We start from the raw sequence: 18,062 nt of genomic DNA, 5'->3' as shown, positions 1-18,062 counted from the left end.
GTGTGAAATATATTTCCGAACAGAAAAAGTAAGGGACTGCCAAATGCTGTTGAGAGGCTGAGATGATAGGGATTAATTTCTGTGTCTTTTCCTAGGTATGCATATTCCTAAAATACATGCGATATAGGTGCTATTAATTTTTATCTAGAAAGAGACAAAACCAACTGGCAGGATATTTAATATTAATTTTATTTTTTGTTTCTTAATGCAGAAACCGATAATATCAGAAGAGCTAGTTGGTCCCAGTAGAGACTGGAGTGTTGTTGGATTAAAAACTGTAAGAAATGTGAATACCTAATTGCCTTAAATGCTTTTTAATGAACGTCTTTTGTATGAGATGGCATTAAATATGCTTAGAGAATTAACTGTGAAGAGAATGAATAAACACCAGTAAGTTTTCAAGCTTGAGAAACTCCTGGCAGCTCACTAATTTGCAGCTGAGATTTCAGCTGACTCTTTTCAAAGGCTAGGGGAAAACTCAAGAGAAAAGCAGACTTCAGCAAGGTGTACCTGTGCCAAAGATATCTTGTTAGTGAGTCATATGGCAGCTCCTTGCCACTTAAGTATTTCATTGCTTTGGTTTATTCCTTTTCCAAATACGAATTGAATTGCCGACAAAGCACCAAGGCTCAAACACAATGCCTGTGTTAACCTAACAAGGCATTATGGGTCATACAAAATATGTTGGTTGCTTCTAACCTGCTGAAAATTCCTGTCTACTCTATCTAATCTGAGGTCAAAACACAAAGGCTCCCTGCCCCACAGCAGCATTTATATGACCTAAAACCCATGAATTAGATGAAGAAAATGCCTCGTGCTTGCAGATTTAGGATATTCTTGAGATTGGTGAATAAACCGGGATCTATAGAGAAATTGGGCTCTATCTGCTGGTTTGATAAAAGATGCTTCCTGAGGCTACCTACTAGGAAACAATTTCTTCTCTGCTTCCTTCCTAGAAATCATTATATACTTTCTTAACTCCAAGTCATAATATTACTAAGGAATAGAGGTAGATTCGACCATTCCAGTGGTTCTCAAACTCTGGAAGGTTTTGCCCTGTCTCACGGGAGACATCTGGTAGTGACTGGAGACATTTTGTTGGAATCTACTTAGCAGAGCCAAGGAGGCTGTTAAACATCTTATAATCACAGGGAAGCCCCCTACCACAAGGAATGATGTAGCCAGCCATCCCAAATACCAACTGTGTAGAACTGGAGAAATTCTGAGATGTTCCAATAGTCTTCAGAACATAACAGAGGACCACGGAAGGTTTAAGTCCTAGATGAGGAAAAGGGAAGAATAAAAAAGAAGGAACAGGAAGTGAGTGGAAATAGAGGCACCTATGTCTTCTGTAGGGAAGTATAAATTGCGAACTAGCAGCAATTAGCAGTTTTTCACAGACATTCCAGGTCTCCCCATCCCCCCTGGGAGATGCTCGGCAGGGCACTAAACATTGTCTGTCTTGTGCCTTGATAGTTCAGTGGTAGGTTAAAAAATGCATTCATCCAGGTGATTGCTTTCTCTGAGAATCAATTTACTTAAAAGTAATGCTAGAATGGTTGCAGTATTTAAAATTAGGTGTAAAATTTATGAAAAGTCTTCATCCTTTAGAGTAGTACAGATGTCTTCACTTCCATAAAAAAAACAAAAAACAACTCTTGGTCGATCCAAGTCTCCAACCATTTGTTCATCATCTGATCTCTTTTTTTCAACTGCATTCTTGCTCTTCTGGAGGATCAGACTGTGTTACAGTCCGTTAAAGCTCTGTCCGGGCCTAAGCAAACAGTATTTTCTCCCAAATATTTCATTCATTCCTCATCTCTTTATGCTGGCAGTCCTTATACGTCACTCTCCTTTCTCTGAAATCTCTTCCTCCTACATTTGTTTCCTGGGTTCTAGAAGAGTTTTTCAGTGGATAGTGTGAAACAAATTTTAGAGAGTCTTTTTGGCAATTAAACTGATTGATCTTATTTTAGAAAAGGGCACGGGCCACCTGGGAACTTTGGAGAATATTGTTCCTGTAGACTAGATTGAAGCTGTCAGAAATGAGTCATATGAGGAGTTAAGTAAAGTTGCCTTGGGTCAGGTCTGTTTCTCTGACAAGTAAAGGCAGTCCTGTTAATACACACGGACACATGCACATACACGCACACACATGCACACAGTTGTCAGTATTGTCAATAGAAGACTTTCTTACACGAATGGATTCTTAAAAATGCTGGAATAGCTCTCAATTTTATCTTCCACCACACCATCAGTATTTCTTGTTTGTTTGTTTATTTGATTTGTATGTATTTTTGTTTAATTTTTTATTTCAAGTTAATATGAGTGTATATATGATTAGGTATTATGTATACATTGTTTACATTTGTAAGGTAAAGTCCAAAGTCTTAGTGTAGTTGAGTCCTTCACTATTTTTCACTATTTCTTTATGTTCCGAAGCTGGCTCTAAGAATGGCCATCCAATTTCTGTATTCCTGTCCTGTAGGAGTTGTGCGTGGTGAATTAGGTTCAAGTGAAAGTGTTTTGAAATATAAAAACAGGAGCAAGTGTATTGATTGGGACGGTAGTTAGCCAGGGACACATAAACACATATTTGTATGCAACTTGGTGACAGAAAAAAAAAATGAATGGGTAGGTTGGGTGTGGGAGACATTGGGCAGACAGATGAGAAATTTGGATGGGTTAAAAAGAGAGAAATTTAAAGCTAAGGTGACTGTTGGCTGGACATTATTAAATGAAGCAGAGATTCCCAACCCGGAGGACTTTTGTTTTGATTGTGCTTACATCTTTACCAAATTTAATGAAAGAAAAATAACTTTATTCACAGTGAAGGTATAGTTAAACACCAGGTGAATATTGCCTAATTAGAGAACTCACTGGGGTGTGTAATGGGGCTGCCATGCCTACTTTATGTGTGCATCACCTGTGAGTAATTGAATGGAAATTAAGGGCAAGTTGGCATATGCATGCCAAATAGTGGTTCAGATGATTTCCTCATCAATTCTATATAATGTTTAGCAGTTGGCTTTCTGAAATATATGTAGGAGAAATTTCAGGTTTGCTTTTATGCATGTGGCTATATTTTTAGCATAAGAGACAGATTTTTCATTCATATATATCAAAAGAGAAAATTCAATATCAGAGATTTTTGAAATGAGCAGTTTTTATTAATATTATTCATTTAGAGAGCACGTAATTTTAGAAGTTTATTATATTTAAAATAGAAAGGAGCCTCCTACATCTAAGGTTATGTTTCTTGGGCTACTTTATGGAGCAGTGACAGTTGCATTCATCTGAATCACACCATTTATATAATGAATAACAGATAAAAAAACGAACAAGTCTTATCTCTTTGATGAATCATTGATTGGAGGGGGTGGAGGAGATTAGAGGCTCTGAATTAGCCCTGAAAGCCGTAGGTGTGATGGTTAGAGGCATGGCACAGGTAATTACATGAATATCTCTTGAAATGTAGCTGCATTCACACAATCACATTTCTCAAATCTCTTCCATCAGGTGCTTTTGAAAGGTGCGTATTTTTAAGATTGTAATTTGGGTTCTGTTAGAATACAGGTCACCATACCTTTATGTTAATATGCAGCATTCACAAATGAAGCATACTTCTGGCCATTTGTTCTTGTGCTTATTCAGTGATGAGAACTTGGCCAGGTCCAACCTAGGGCTTCCAGGAAGCTAAGGTCTTCCTTGGAAGTGATTCTCACCCTTCTGCGAAGGGGTGTTTTGTTTTTCCTCCTCTTTCCTCCTGAAGTGCCTTCATGACCTACATTGCACTGCCAGTCACCCTTCAGTGGACTCTAGGATTCCTTAACACCAAGGCCACCCCCTCTACCCGTCTGCCAGGCCCTCTGCGAGAACAGTGAGGTGTCTACCTGATGTGAGGTATATCACCCACAATGGGTTAGGAACAAGAGTTACTTTAAAACAAAAATTACAGCAAATTCAATATCACCTCTATACTAACATCACTGTTATTCTCTTGTGTTCTCGTTCTCTCTTTTTATTATTTTGAGTACAAGAGAAAGGTGCGTAAACAGACAAGATGCAAGAATGACTTGCACATTGTGTACAGATGAACTTGATTGCCTGGGTGGTCATGATTAGTTCAGAATGTCTGAATATTAAAAGTTTACAGACCATGGCTTCAACTCCCTTTCTGATAATCCCTTTGTGATTGTGAATTCCTTTCTGATAATCTTCTTCTTTTTCTTCCTGCTCCATTTTTAACCCATACCATATGAATTTGCCTTTGATATCAAGGTCCTCAATATATTTTTCTTGGCTTTCATAAGCTACATGTGTCATGCAGTTGGCCAGGTTTTATGAACTTGGCTTATCTTAGTTTTCAGATGGTACCTAATTCTAGACTTCTGCTTGGATTTTAACTCCTTACCCAAGGTAGACCTTTCTGATTTGCATGCTTTTGTTCTATTTCCCACATTGACATAAAGTTACACATAGACATACATGAATATACCTGTGGGGTTTGCTTGTTTTTATAAAGTCAAAGTAGATTTCTAATCTGTATGTGCTTGCTATCTATAGTATGCCATCATATATTATTAACAGTGACATACCAGGAAATTGTATCTTGCTATTAGGTGAAACTCTCAGTCTTTTAAAAGGACCATTCTGTTCTTTGATGTGTATTTAACTCTAGATCTGTGGATTGCTTTTATATAGTTGTTACCATTGTTTTGATAAAGAATGCTGCAGTAAACTTCAGGGCACAGATGTGGAAATCCGGATGGAATGGAGCTGGGCATGGTAGCTCATGGTTGTAATCCTAGTACGTAGGGAGATTGAGGCGGGCGGATCACTTGAGCCCACGAGTTCAAGACCAGCCTGGGCAAGAACAAGACCTATAAAATTAGAAAAAATATAGCCGAGAACAGTTACGTGTACCCATAGTCCCAGCTACTTGGGAGGGTCAGGCAGAAAGGTCACTTAACCCAGGAGTTTGAGATTGCAGTGAGCTATGCCATTGCACTATACTCTGGGCAATAGAGTGAGACCCTGCCTCAAAAAAGAAATAAACAAAAGATATAGCAGAAATGATAACCATGTCATATGCTAAAAACCTATTAAGGTAAGTCATCTTTATATGGAGTTTAGAATTATAATCATATAACATATAGCAAAGTTATCTACAATCTGTAATTAGAATTTTCTTTGAATGAATGTTGCCTTGGTTCCTGGTCCCCTGGTTGTGGTTCCTTCTGCTGCCCATTGATTGACAGGTATCTATGGGATTCCAAAGCAGCAAGGTACGTAGTGTTGGGAAGTGGGCAGACAACGTACCCAGAACAGGAGCAGGAACTATGAGTTACCAGGAGTGAACATCCTCATAGGAAATAAGGAAGACAAGTTTCACAATTAATGAAAATGGAAACTATGAAAAGTCCTTGAATGCTAGAGTAGGGAGAAGGTCTTCACAGACTTTAAGATCATTCTAATTTTTGTTCTTTGGTGTGTGTTTGCTTGACCTGAGTCTAGAAATTTTTCATCCTCAAATTTGATCTGTACAAATCCCACCCATCCTTCCAAACACCACATACGACTAATTCTTCTAGACACTATAAAAGTCAGTATATAAGATCATGGATTCCAAAGTGAAAGAGGTCTATATTCTCCCCCACCAGTGGAGGCCAGGAAGTTTTGAGTTTACGTAGACTCTTGTGACTGAAATTCTTCCTCTGTGGCTAGCTTTTAGGTGAAGGAGAAGAAGTTCAGGAAGAAGTATGGGGTGGGTGGTAGGACTTACATTTTTCAGCCTTATTAATAACAAAATAAAAACATCTTGCATTAAATAGAATTTTGGGTCAAAATTTTACCTAGTATTGAGACCGTAGCATAATATTCCTAAGTGAACTCTGCAGCAGTGGCCAGGTAACTCTAAAACCAGGTGGAATCGTTTTGTGAGACCTGAACATTCCAATCTAGAATTCTCATAGTAACATATACTGCTAAGGGAAGTTTCCCCAACTATAAAGTATTGGTAGATAAAATTAGAAAGATCTGAATAGTCTGAATTTTATTTAATATGCAGCTACCGAGGGATACAGGTGTAGAACCATGTCTATGGAAAAATTCCCTGAAGTAAAATGTGAGCAAACTGTAAAAGGAGGAAAAAAAAAAAAAGAAAAATTACCAGCCACCAAAGTGTCCTGCAGTGATTTTTTTCCAGACTAATGTTTCTTACCTTTCAGTGTCACACAGAGGTGATGAGGCAGGACAGAGGCTGTGGATGGAGGATTGGGAGTGGAAGGAAGGGGTGAGAGGTGTAAGAGGCAACAGCTGTCTGTTCTACTCCACATCATGCAACCAGCCTCTGTGTAACTGGGTTGAACGATTGAGGATTATGTCTAGGGACACTCCTCCGCCATATGTCAGTGCAAGGACTACTTCCAAGTTCAGGCTTGAGAAGTTTTTTAAATATAAGCTGGGGCTTTCACTTGCCCTGCCAACAATTAATGTCTTCTGCTATTTTCATTACCAGACTCTGATTCTTTTGGCAGCTGACTCAAAATCCCTTTCCCTGAAATCAGTGGCTTTTGGCAACAGCCAAGAAATAAATCAAAATCATAATTAAAATGGCCATCCCTTGAGACAGTAAGTTGAAACTTGGTAAGTCAGACATATAGTAACTCTAAAAGTTGGAGCCAGAGAGAAATGTGGCAAACACACAAGCTGACTCCTAGGATGTAGCTGACATTCGAGGACGTGGGCCGTGCTTTGTTCTTTCTGACCTTCAAGTCCTATGCCTTGGACTTCGTTGGCTTTAGTAAGTACACATTGAAAAGGTAGGTTACAATTTCATCATAGGAATAGGAATAATTTATAGCTTTGCAACCATTGACAGCCCAAATCAGCAAGTAAAAAAGTTAATTTTGGTAAAGCTAAAGAAATATCAAGTAAGCACAGTTACTATTAAATAAATGGGGAAAGGAGAAGGCAGTGAAAGGAAAATTTCTGAAAAATAGTAGTACAGTGGTACTTGTACAGTTGGTGGTACAAAAAATTCAGCCCTGAAGACAAAATCTTGTATTTTAGACAATTGTATAACTTCTAATATTATGAAGAGCGGCATTGGATTGCTAATTAAGACCAGCCTGGCAAAGCAGCAAACCAACAAATGGCATGATTTCAGTCTTTGTTTAATGATCTTTTTGTGTCCATTCATATAGACTTGTCCTATTTCTTTTTTTATTTGTTTTTATTTATTTATTTTTTATGTTAAATCATAGCTGTGTACATTTGTGCAATCAAGGGGTACAATGTGCTGGTTTCATATACAATCTGAAATATTCTCATCAAACTGTTCAATGTAGCCTTCATGGCATTTTCTTAGTTATTGTATGTAGACATTTGTATTCTGCATTTAGTAGGTTTTGCCTGTACCCATTCTAAGATGCACCACAGGTGTGGCCCCACCCGTTATCCTCCCTCCACCCTGACTTCCCACCTCCCTTCCCCTCCCTTGGCCCTTTCCCCATATTCTTATGCTATAGTTGGGTTATAGCCTTCATATGAAAGCCATAAATTAGTTTCATAGTAGGGCTGAGTACATTGGATACTTTTTCTTCCATTCTTGAGATACTTTGCTAAGAAGAATATGTTCCAGCTCCATCCGTGTAAGCATGAAAGAGGTAAAGTCTCCATCTTTCTTTAAGGCTGCATAATATTCCATGGTATACATGTACCACAATTTGCTAGTCCATTCGTGGGTCGATGGGCACTTGGTCTTCTTCCATGACTTAGCAATTATGAATTGGGCTGCAATAAACATTCTGGTACAGATGTCTTTGTTATATTGTGATTTTTGGTCTTCTGGGTATATACCTAGTAAAGGAATTACAGGATCAAATGGCAGGTCTATTTTTAGATCTCTAAGTATTCTCCAAACATCCTTCCAAAAGGAATGTATTAGTGTGCATTCCTACCAGCAGTGTAGAAGTGTGCCCTTTTCTCCACATCCATGCCAACATATTTGGTTTTGGGATTTTGTTATGTGGGCTGCTCTTACTGGGGTTAGATGATATCTCAAAGTAGTTTTGATTTGCATTTCTCTGATGATTAAGGATGATGAGCTTTTTTTCATGTGTCTGTAGATCATGCGTCTATCTTCTTTAGAGAAGTTTCTCTTCAAGTTCTTTGCCCACCCTGAGATGGGAACATTTGTTCTTTTCTTGCTAATACGTTTGAGTTCTCTGTGGATTCTGGTTATTAAACCTTTATTGGAAGTAAAACCTGCAAATATTTTCTCCCATTTTGAGGGCTGTCTGCTTGCTTTACTTAATATGTTCTTGGCTGTGCAGAAACTTTTTAGTTTCATCAGGTCCCAGTAATGTATTTTTAATACTGCTTCAATTGCCTGGGGAGTCCTTCTCATAAAATATTCACCCAGGCTGATTCCTTCAAGAGTTTTCCCTGCACTTTCTTCAAGTGTTTTTTTTTTTTTTTTGGCCAGGGCTGGGTTTGAACCCGCCACCTTTGGCATATGGGACCGGCGCTATACCCCTTTGAGCCACAGGCGCCACCCTTTCTTCAAGTATTTTTATAGTTTCATGTCTTAAGTTTAAATCTTTTATCCAGTGAGAGTCTATCTTAGTTAATGGTGAAAGGTGTGGGTCCAGTTTCAGTCTTTTACAGATTGCTAGCCAGTTCACCCAGCACCATTTGTTAAATAGGGAATCTTTTCCCCACTGAATGTTTTTAATTGGCTTGTCAAAGATCAAATAATGGTAAGTAGCTGGATTCATCTCTTGGTTCTCTATTCTGTTCCAGACATCTACTTCTCTGTTTTTGTGCCAGTACCATGCTGCTTTGATCACTATCGATTTATAGTACAGTCTGAGGTCTGGTAGCGTAATTCCTCCTGCTTTGTTTTTATTTCTGAGTAATGTTTTGGCTATTCGAGGTTTTTTCTGATTCCATATAAGGTGAAGTATTATTTTTTAAAGATCTTTAAAATATGACAATGTAGCTTTTATAGGAATTGCATTAAAATTATATATTGCTTTGGGTAGTATAGACATTTTAACAATGTTGATTCTTCCCAGCCATGAGCATGGTATGTTTTTCCATTTGTTAACATCTTCAGCTATTTCTTTTATAAAATTTTATAGTTCTCTTTATAGAGATCTTTCACATCCTTTGTTAGGTATACTTCCAAATATTTCATCTTCTTTGGCACTACTGTGAAAGGAATAGAATCCTTGACTATTTTTTCGGCTTGGTTATTGTTGGTATATATAAAGGCTTCAGATTTATGGGTGTTGATTTTGTCGCCTGAGACATTGCTATATTCCTTAATCACTTCTAAAAGTTTTGTAGTAGAATCCCTAGTGTTTTCCAGATATACAACCATGTCATCTGCGAAAAGTGAAAGTTTGATCTCTTCTGACCCTATGTGGATACCCTTGATTGCCTTTTCTTCCCTAATTGCAATGGCTAAAATTTCCATTACAATGTTAAAGAGCAATGGAGACAATGGGTAACCTTTCCTGGTTCCTGATCTAAGTGGAAATGATTTCAATTTAATTCCATTCAATACTATATTGGCTTTGGGTTTGCTGTAGATGGCCTCTATTAGTTTAAGAAATGTCCCTTGTATACCAGTTTTCCTAAGTGTTCTGATCATGAAGGGATGCTGGATATTATCAAAAGCTTTTTCTGCGTCAATTGAGAGAATCATATGGTCTTTATTTTTTAGTTTGTTTATGTGCTGAATTACATTTATAGATTTATGTATCTTAAACCAGCCTTGAGAGCCTGGGATAAATCCCACTTGGTCATGGTGTATATTTTTTTTGATGTGTTGTTGGATTCTGTTTGTTAGGATCTTATTGAGTATTTTGCATCAATATTCATTAGTGATATTGGTCTATAATTTTCTTTTCTTGTTGGATCTTTCCCTGGTTTAGGGATCAAGATGATGTTTGCTTCATAGAATGTGTTGGGTAGTATTCCTTCTTTTTCTATATTTTGGAAGAGGTTTAGTAATATAGGTACTAGTTCTTCTTTAAAGGTTTGGTAGAATTCTGATGTAAAGCCATCTGGTCCTGGGCTTTTCTTTTTAGGGAGATTTTGTATAGTTGATGCTATTTCAGAACTTGATATAGGCCTGTTCAACATTTCTACTTCATTCTGGCTAAGTCTTGGTAGGTGGCATACTTCCAGGTATTGGTCAATTTCTTTCAGATTTTCATATTTCTGAGAGTAGAGTTTCTTGTAATATTCATTAAGGATTTTTTGAATTTCTGAGGGATCTGTTGTTATTTCATTTTACCATTTCTGATTGATCAAATTAGAGATTTTACTCTTTCTTTTCTGGTTAGGTTAGCCAAAGGTTTATCTATTTTATTGATCTTTTAAAAAAACCAACTTTTGGATTTATTGATCTGTTGTATAATTCTTTTGTTTTTAATTTCATTTAATTCTGCTCTGATTTTGGTTATTTCTTTTCTTCTGCTGGGTTTGGGGTTGGAATATTCTTCCTTATCCAGTTGCTTGAGATATCCCATTAAGTTATTAAATTCTTCTCTTTTCGTTTTCTTGAGGAAGGCTTGCAGTGCTATAAATTTCTCTCTTAGGACTGCCTTTGCAGTATCGCAGAGGTTCTGATAATTCATGTCTTCATTGTTATTTTGTTCCAAAAATTTGGTGATTTCCTTCTTAATCTCATCTAAAACCCATCTATCCTTCAGCATAAGGTTATTTAGCTTCCATGTTTTTGTATGGGTATGCAGATTCCTGTTGTTACTGAGTTCAACATTTATTCCATGATCTGAGAAGATGCAAGGAATAATTTCTATTTTTTTAAATTTGCTGAGGTTAGATTTGTGGCCTAGGATGTGGTTGATTTTGGAGTATGTTCTGTGGGCTGATGAGAAGAATGTGTATTCAGTTTTGTTGGGATGAAGTGTTCTGGTAGATGTTTGTTAAGTCCAGATGTTGAATGGTTAAGTTTAAATCTAAGATTTCTTTGCTTAGCTTCTTTTTGGAGGATCTATCCAGCACTGCTAAAGAGGTGTTAAAATCTCTAAATACTATGGAACTGGAGGAAATCAAGTTGCTCATGTCTGTTAGAGTTTCTCTTATAAATTGAGGTGCATTCTGGTTGATTGCATAAATATTAATAATTGAAATCTCATCATATTGAGTATTACCTTTAACAAATATGAAGTGTCCATCCTTATCCTTCCTTATTTTGGTTGGTTTAAAGCCTATTGTGTCTGCGAATAGGATTGCAATGCCTGCTTTTTTCTGCTTTCCATTTGCCTGGATTATAGATGACCATCCCTTCACCTTGAGTCTATATTTGTCTTTTAATGTAAGAAGTGATTCCTGTATGCAGCAGATATCTGGCTTGAGTTTTTGTATCCAGTCAGCCAATCTGTGCCTCTTTAGAGGACAATTTAAACCATTCACATTAATTGAGAATATTGATAAGCCTTTCAAGAGTTCGGTGGATATTTTTAATCCTTTTTGCGACTGTGGAAGTTGGAATTTGATCAAAATTTTCTGGGTGTGTTTACTTTTGTTGTGGAGGATTATGCTGGTCTTTATGGAGGATAGGTCTGAGAATATCCTGGAGAGCTGGTGTAGTTGTGGCAAATTTCTTCAACATGTGAATGTCATTAAAGTATTTAATTTCTCCATCATAAATGAAACTCAGTTTAGCTGGGTACAGAATCCTGGGTCGAAAGTTATTTTGTTTTAGGAGATTAAAAGTCGATAACCATCCTCTTCTAGCTTGAAAGGTTTCAGCCAAGGGATCTGCAGTTATTCTAATACTCTTCTCCTTGTAGGTTATGGTTTTATTTTGTCTGGCTGCTTTCAGAATTTTCTCCTTCATATTAACTTTAGTGAAATTGATTATGATGTGTCTGGGGGATGTCTTATTTGGGTTGAGTTGTGCTGGAGTTCTGAAACTGTCAGCTATCTGAAATTCAGAATCTCTTGGCATGTCTGGAAAGTTCTTCATAATCTCATGGAGAAGAGACTCTGTGCCTTGTGAAGCTACTTCATCGCTTTCGGGGATCCCATAAGATGAATATTAGTTTTCTTAGAATTATCCCAGAGCTCTCTGAGAGAGTGATCTGTTTTTGCCCTCCATTTCTCTTCCTCTCTGAGAGTTTGGGAGCATTCAAAATCTTTGTCTTCAATGTCAGAAATCCTTTCTTCTGCTTGCTCCATTCTGTTACTGAGGGATTCTACTGTGTTTCTCAGATCTTTGAGGGCTGCAACTTCTTGTCTCAATGTATCAAAATCTTTGGTCATTTGGTCTTTGAATTCGTTGAATTCTTGAGACATCTTTTGGGTTACTGTTTGGAATTCTAATTTGATCTTATTTGCTATCCAGATTCTGAATTCAATTTCTGACATCTCAGCTATTTGTTTGTGCATGGGATCTTGTGCTGTGTCTGCCCCATTGTTCCTTGGGGGAGTTGATCTACTCTGATTATTCATATTGCCAGAGTTTTTCCTTTGATTTTGTCTCATGATTGTTTTTCACCATTGCCTCTGGCTGTCCTTAGAGTTGGGGTGGTGTCTCTGCGAGATTAGACCCTGGGGGGATCACTCTGTTGTTGCTGGATCTTTGTAGGGATTGACCCTGTGTAGCTCTACTGGAGCTGCCCCAGCCAGGGAGTTCTAGTTGTGGGAGCAGCTATGGAGTGTGACACCGCCAGATCCAGCAACAAGGCTGGGGGTGGTGCACATTGTTCTGGGAATGCCTGGTGCCCAGTGACTTTGGCACAGAGGGCCCAAGGCTCCAGCAGTCTCTGGCCAGGAGAAGGGCTCCGGAGGGCACGCAGCTACCAGAGTTCCTGGCCAGAAGAGCGGGTGGTGTGGAGGCAGGGAGGATACAGGAGGGAGGATGTGGGGTAGCACAGCTCTTACCGGGTCCGGGCTGGCGCAGCTCTTATGGAGGTCCGGGAGGGTGCCCAATTGCAGGTCCCAGTGCAGCTCTTACGGAGGTCTGGAGGGTCCTGGCGCAGCTCTTTCTGGGTCCAGGAGGGTGCAGATTGCAGTTGCCGCACAGCTCTTCCAGATGTCTGGGATGGTCCCAGCGCAGCTCTTCTGAGGTATTGGAGGGTCCCGGCACAGCTCTTCCAGAGGTCCAGGAGGGTGCCAATCATTTAGATTTGTCCTATTTCTTTCTTTTCTCTGAAACTCAGAATCTGATCACAAATATATTTACAGGTAAAATAGTGTCAGCTGTGGTAACGCCATTTAAATGATCTGGTCTGGAAAGGGGCCTGCATTCTCTCAACCCCTTGTGTGACTAAGGGTTACAGTTGTTTTAGGGAAAATAATTTTGGTCCAGCTGTTCCACCAACACTTGCACAACTATATCTGTGTAGCAATGTGAGGTTGTGATGGAGGAAACATTTTATGTATCATTCCCTTTATTCCCCAAAGGACCCCTTTTCATAGACATATTGTGGCTGTGTTAAAATGAGGTGTCCAAGGTACAGATAGGTTGGAAACATCCCTAGATTCTCATGGCTGGAAGCTGGTGGGCTGGGCTTGTGCTGCCCCTCAAAGCTGCTGGTCTTGGTGGTCAGCCTTGCACAGCCTCTTATTTTGTTGACTTCCCTCTGACCTAATTTGCTTATTTAAATTCATATCTTTTTAACTTCACTTTGGTAGTCTAGAAAGCAGTAGTCCCTCTCTCTAGGAAAATGCATACACATAGAGACACACCAAATCTAGTGAAAATTTCAGAGAGTTCAAGGATTGTTAAAGCTATTTGAAGCCCCATTAAAATGTCGTAAAGAGCTTTACAGCCATGTATTTTCACCAAGGAGAATGGGAATACTCTCTTTAGACAAAATTTCTTTAAGAAATGCCAAGTTCTATCAAATGCTTTGGATCAAAAAAGAAAAATAAGTAAAATAAATACATTAAGTCAGGCACATGCATAGAACTCTCCAGATACACATAAAGATATGTCTTATTAATAGTTCTTTACCAGCCTGTGCTAAGCTAGCTGTGAGGCTAAGGCAGTATTATCAACCTGAATTTTACTAAACTAAAATAAGTATTATCTAATTTTATCAATTTGAATATCCTACAGATAGCGGTATCTATTCTTAGTTTTTTAAAATGACAAATCAAGCATTTATCTAGTCTTTCAGTTGAGTTTTGCCTACAATATGTTTTCACAGAGTTCCCTGTGGCATATTTGACATCAAAATTCAGAAAGAGTTCTTGATGTTTAATCCCATGTTTCTGTTTAATCCCTTTACTTGTTAGCATTTCTAGATGCCACTAAACATTTCAGATCACTTTCAAATTTCTCAGTCTGTAATTACATTTCTCACCAAAACAGAGATGTCAGTAGCTTTACATATTTTACAAAAATGGATTAAGAACTTTAAATTCCTTTAACATAAGATATCACGTGTCAAAATATAATTCTCAGAGTGTTAAACATAAATTCTCATATAAATAGGTAGTGAGCCCATGTCAAGATTTCATTTAGCTTAACCGGCCGGAAGACAAAGCCAGTTGAAAAAGAGAAATATTTATCTAATTAGCTCTGTATCCATAGCTATATCAATATATTCATATTCTATATCCATAAATATGAGTTTTGGTAGCAGTCCTGAATGAGACGGATTTTTCCTCCATCGTTTGTTTAATTTTCAGAATCCATTCATGTTAAGAACTCCATACATTGCTGGGCTCAGTGGTTCACGCCTGTAATCCTACCTCTCCGGGAGGCTGAGGCAAGTGGATTGTCTGAGTTCACAGGTTGGAGACCAGCCTGAGCCAGAGTGAGACCCCCATCTCTAAAAATAGCCGGGCATTGTGGAAGGTGCCCATAGTTCCAGCTACTCAGGAGGCTGAGGCAAGAGAATTGCTCGAGCCCAAGAATTTGAGGTTTCTGTGAGCTATGATGCCATAACACTCTACCTAAGGTGACAAAGCAAGACTCTGTTTCAAACAAACAAAATCCTCCATATACCCAATATTTCTGGTAATAAGATGGGTCCCTTTTGTGCTGATAACTCCAGGCCATGGTTCTTTAGGACAGGCTCAGACTCACGTGAAAGTCTTGTTAAAACAGATTGTTGGCTTCCGCTTCTAGGGCTTCTGTAGACTGAGGTCTGTGGAATTTGTATTTCTAACAAGTTTTTGGCGGAGGCTGCTGGTCCAGGATGAACGCTTTGAGAACCTCTGACTTAAGCATAGGCTTTGTTTGAGGATCAAGGGAGGAGACAGCAGGGATTGTTGATGAAGCTCCCAGGAAGTCAGTGCCACCTCTGACTGGCTCCCTTCTTCCTTCTGCTGTGTTATCCCTGTTTCCTCCCCCGTCCTCTTTGCGCACCAGACCATCCACACCTGTGGCTTCAGCTGCCATGACCTGTGTGTCTCTGCCAGCACAGCTGCATCCGGTGATGCTCCCTAGATCTGAACATCTCAAAGCCTGATAAACGTCCAACTCCCAGTATCTTTCCCAGAGAGACCTGGCTTCCGTTCTTTGTTCCATTTATGTCAGTGATTTCAGTTTCAGTACAAGCCAAGTTAGAAGGTTCCACATCATGTGTTTTAAACTAGAAAATGCTTTCAAAATTTTTTTGGTTATCATAGGAAAAACTTTTCTTAGTAGGAAAAATGTTTAATTTTTTTCAAGTTTGAAATCCTAAAGAGATAATCCTTTCAGTTTTCAATCATCTTCCAGTTCTCTAGCCTGTTCTCCTGATGTAGCCTTAATTCCTTATAAGAAATGAAAGCTTCAGAGGCTCCAAGGAAGTTTGGGGACTAAGAGCAGTATTAAACCAGAGAAGCAAGCTTTTCTCTAAAATCTCTGGGAAGAGCAGCCTTTGAAGTTTGGCAGGTCAGAAGCTAAGTTTCTAGAGGTCATGGTTGAACTGAGTGCAAGGGAGTTGCAGGCAGTAGATACTAACACAGACCTCAGGAGTCTGGGCGGGTGAACGAGGAGAGATTTAGGAACAGAAGATGTAATAAGAAATGTATTTTGGGGGGAGAGAGGGCCCTTGAGCACAGAAGACTTAATGAGTTCAAGGGTGAAGAAGGAGATGTTGGTAAGCACACAGAAATAGAATTTAAGGAAAGAAAGGACAGTGCAATCTCTGCATCAAGGCCCTAGCTTTGGACAGTAGAGAAATATTTTTATCTAAGCACAGCTAGCCTTGATGTTAAATAGTGGAGGGCTGATCAGAGGTCTTAAAGGTGGGAAGCCTAGAGAACGTTAGTTAAGGCATAGAGTGCCGTGCTGCCCAGCTCTGCTGGGCAGAAATGATTCTGTGCCGGCTGGTCTGGCCCTGCTTCTTTCCCTCCTTGTCTTGGGTGTTCACTGACAACACAGTGTAGCTTAGGCTAAGCTTTGCATTCTGGGGGGCCTGTTGGTCAAAGGCCAGATTCCTCAGATCCCAGTAACAGCTTGAGGTTTTAAATGGAATGATCAGCACCTGGAAGCTCAGGGTTAACATTCCTGAGAGCCTGTTAGACCACTGTCCAGGCTTTTCCACCCCACCCCACCCCCGCCGCTGTCAATGGCACCAATAGTTCATCGTGGGGTAAGAATGGAGCATTTAGCAATGAAGATTATTATCAACTGAGCCCTGCTGAAGTATAGATGGGAGTCACCGGAGCAAGCTAAGAATGTTAAAGATTGCCCCCCTTTTGATTATATTTAGAATCACATGATGGAGCCCTTATGATTCTTTCCCGTTTTTGCCCTTTTTACACCTTGTTTTTTTGCTGCTAATGATTGCTTAAGGTAACCATTGTGTTTAGTTCCACTATGTTTATTATTAGTTTTATGTGTTCAGTCATTTTATGGTTTTTACTAAATAAGAGGGGCCTTGAGAAGTAGCACCTCCGGGCTACTCCCTGTACTAGGGACAGTTTGTGTCTCTCTCCTGGCCCTCGTCCATTTTTCCACCTGAGATAACTGAGTCTGGGTCTTCTCTCATGCCATCACCCTCAGTGCCCAGCCATTGTGGAGTCCCTCCCATCCCCACACTCATCTACTCTTTAATCAGGTTCAGTGGGGGAGTCAGAGGTGAGAGGCGGCCTCAACATACGAGGTGGATTTTTTGTTTCCAAGCAGCTAAATGACCTTGAATAACAGATGCTGCTAGCCCCCAGGAGATTTGAACCTGCATGTCGTTGGCTTCTTGCTTTTGTTACATACAATAAATCTTGTCTGGCCAGTAGATAAAGTCTGATTCTTTCCCATTCAGGGCCAGTGCTTCAGAACTATGTGAAGAACCAAAATGTCAGTGACACCAGCCGCCACCAGTTTCTGGGTTTCCAAAAGGGAGTGAAAGGAATTTCTAAGAGAAGATAGACATCCTTGTATTAGATCTTTTGTGGATGTTTCATGGAACAATTGAAAACCTCCTGGAAATTTTATGGGGAGTTGCTTTAAAACGTTCTCTGAAAAATTTCACAGCAGGGCCCTGTTTCTGTTTCCAGTAAACAATGTGGTCTGGTCTTCTTACCAGTGCTTTGTTTAGGAAAGAATGCTTTCTCCAGAAAGAGGTGACATGGCAGAGTGTTGGGCGAGGGGAGCCCCTTGGGTCACTTCCTTGTAGCCTCTAGCATGTGTGTGTCTCTTTACAGGACCGTGAAACCTCCTTCCCAAGGGCTCTGTCAGCTCAGAGGCTCTCCCCTCGCTGGTGCTTTCTAGACGGTGAGTGTTTCTGCATTTCTTGGGCACAGGGTTGGGGGGTGTTGGGAAAGTGGCAGAGCAAGGCATCAATTGGTAGAGTGGACTCAAGTTTTCCAAAAGATCGTTCAGAAGCCTCTGTGTTATTTCACATGACTGGGATTTGATTTCAAGCCATGTGGGCTTGCCAGCATCAAGCCCCTTTCCTGAAGTCATTTCCCTCTCAGCAAGTTCGTTAACTTCTGGCTGAAGTTTCTCTCCCTTACATCAGTCCCTTTTCCCTAAAACTTGTTGAGTGCCTACCTTAAATGAATTTAGGTCTGCAGCTGGATTCTGTACGCATAGGATGGGTACTCATTTCTGTGCTATTATGGAACTTTCATAATAT

The 18,062-nt window shown here is 39.5% G+C and overlaps 1 protein-coding gene across 4 annotated transcripts in view; it reads left to right on the top strand.

The window, feature by feature from the left end:
* The window catches only part of DGKI (diacylglycerol kinase iota), a 438,324-nt gene that overhangs the window by 347,977 nt on the left and 72,285 nt on the right, over positions 1–18,062 (top strand). For 3 of the 4 annotated variants that reach the window (XM_053553914.1, XM_053553913.1, XM_053553912.1), the window contains one exon: positions 17,629–17,698. In XM_053553914.1, the coding sequence (XP_053409889.1) occupies positions 17,629–17,698 (70 nt within the window). Of the gene's footprint in view, positions 1–211; positions 278–17,628; positions 17,699–18,062 lie in introns of all 4 variants that reach the window. The other variant, XM_053553910.1, reaches the window with a different exon arrangement.

The sequence above is a fragment of the Nycticebus coucang genome, chromosome 11 (genome assembly GCF_027406575.1).
Source record: "Nycticebus coucang isolate mNycCou1 chromosome 11, mNycCou1.pri, whole genome shotgun sequence".
NCBI classification, from domain to species: domain Eukaryota; kingdom Metazoa; phylum Chordata; class Mammalia; order Primates; family Lorisidae; genus Nycticebus; species Nycticebus coucang.
This window is presented reverse-complemented; position numbering and strand designations above follow the sequence as displayed.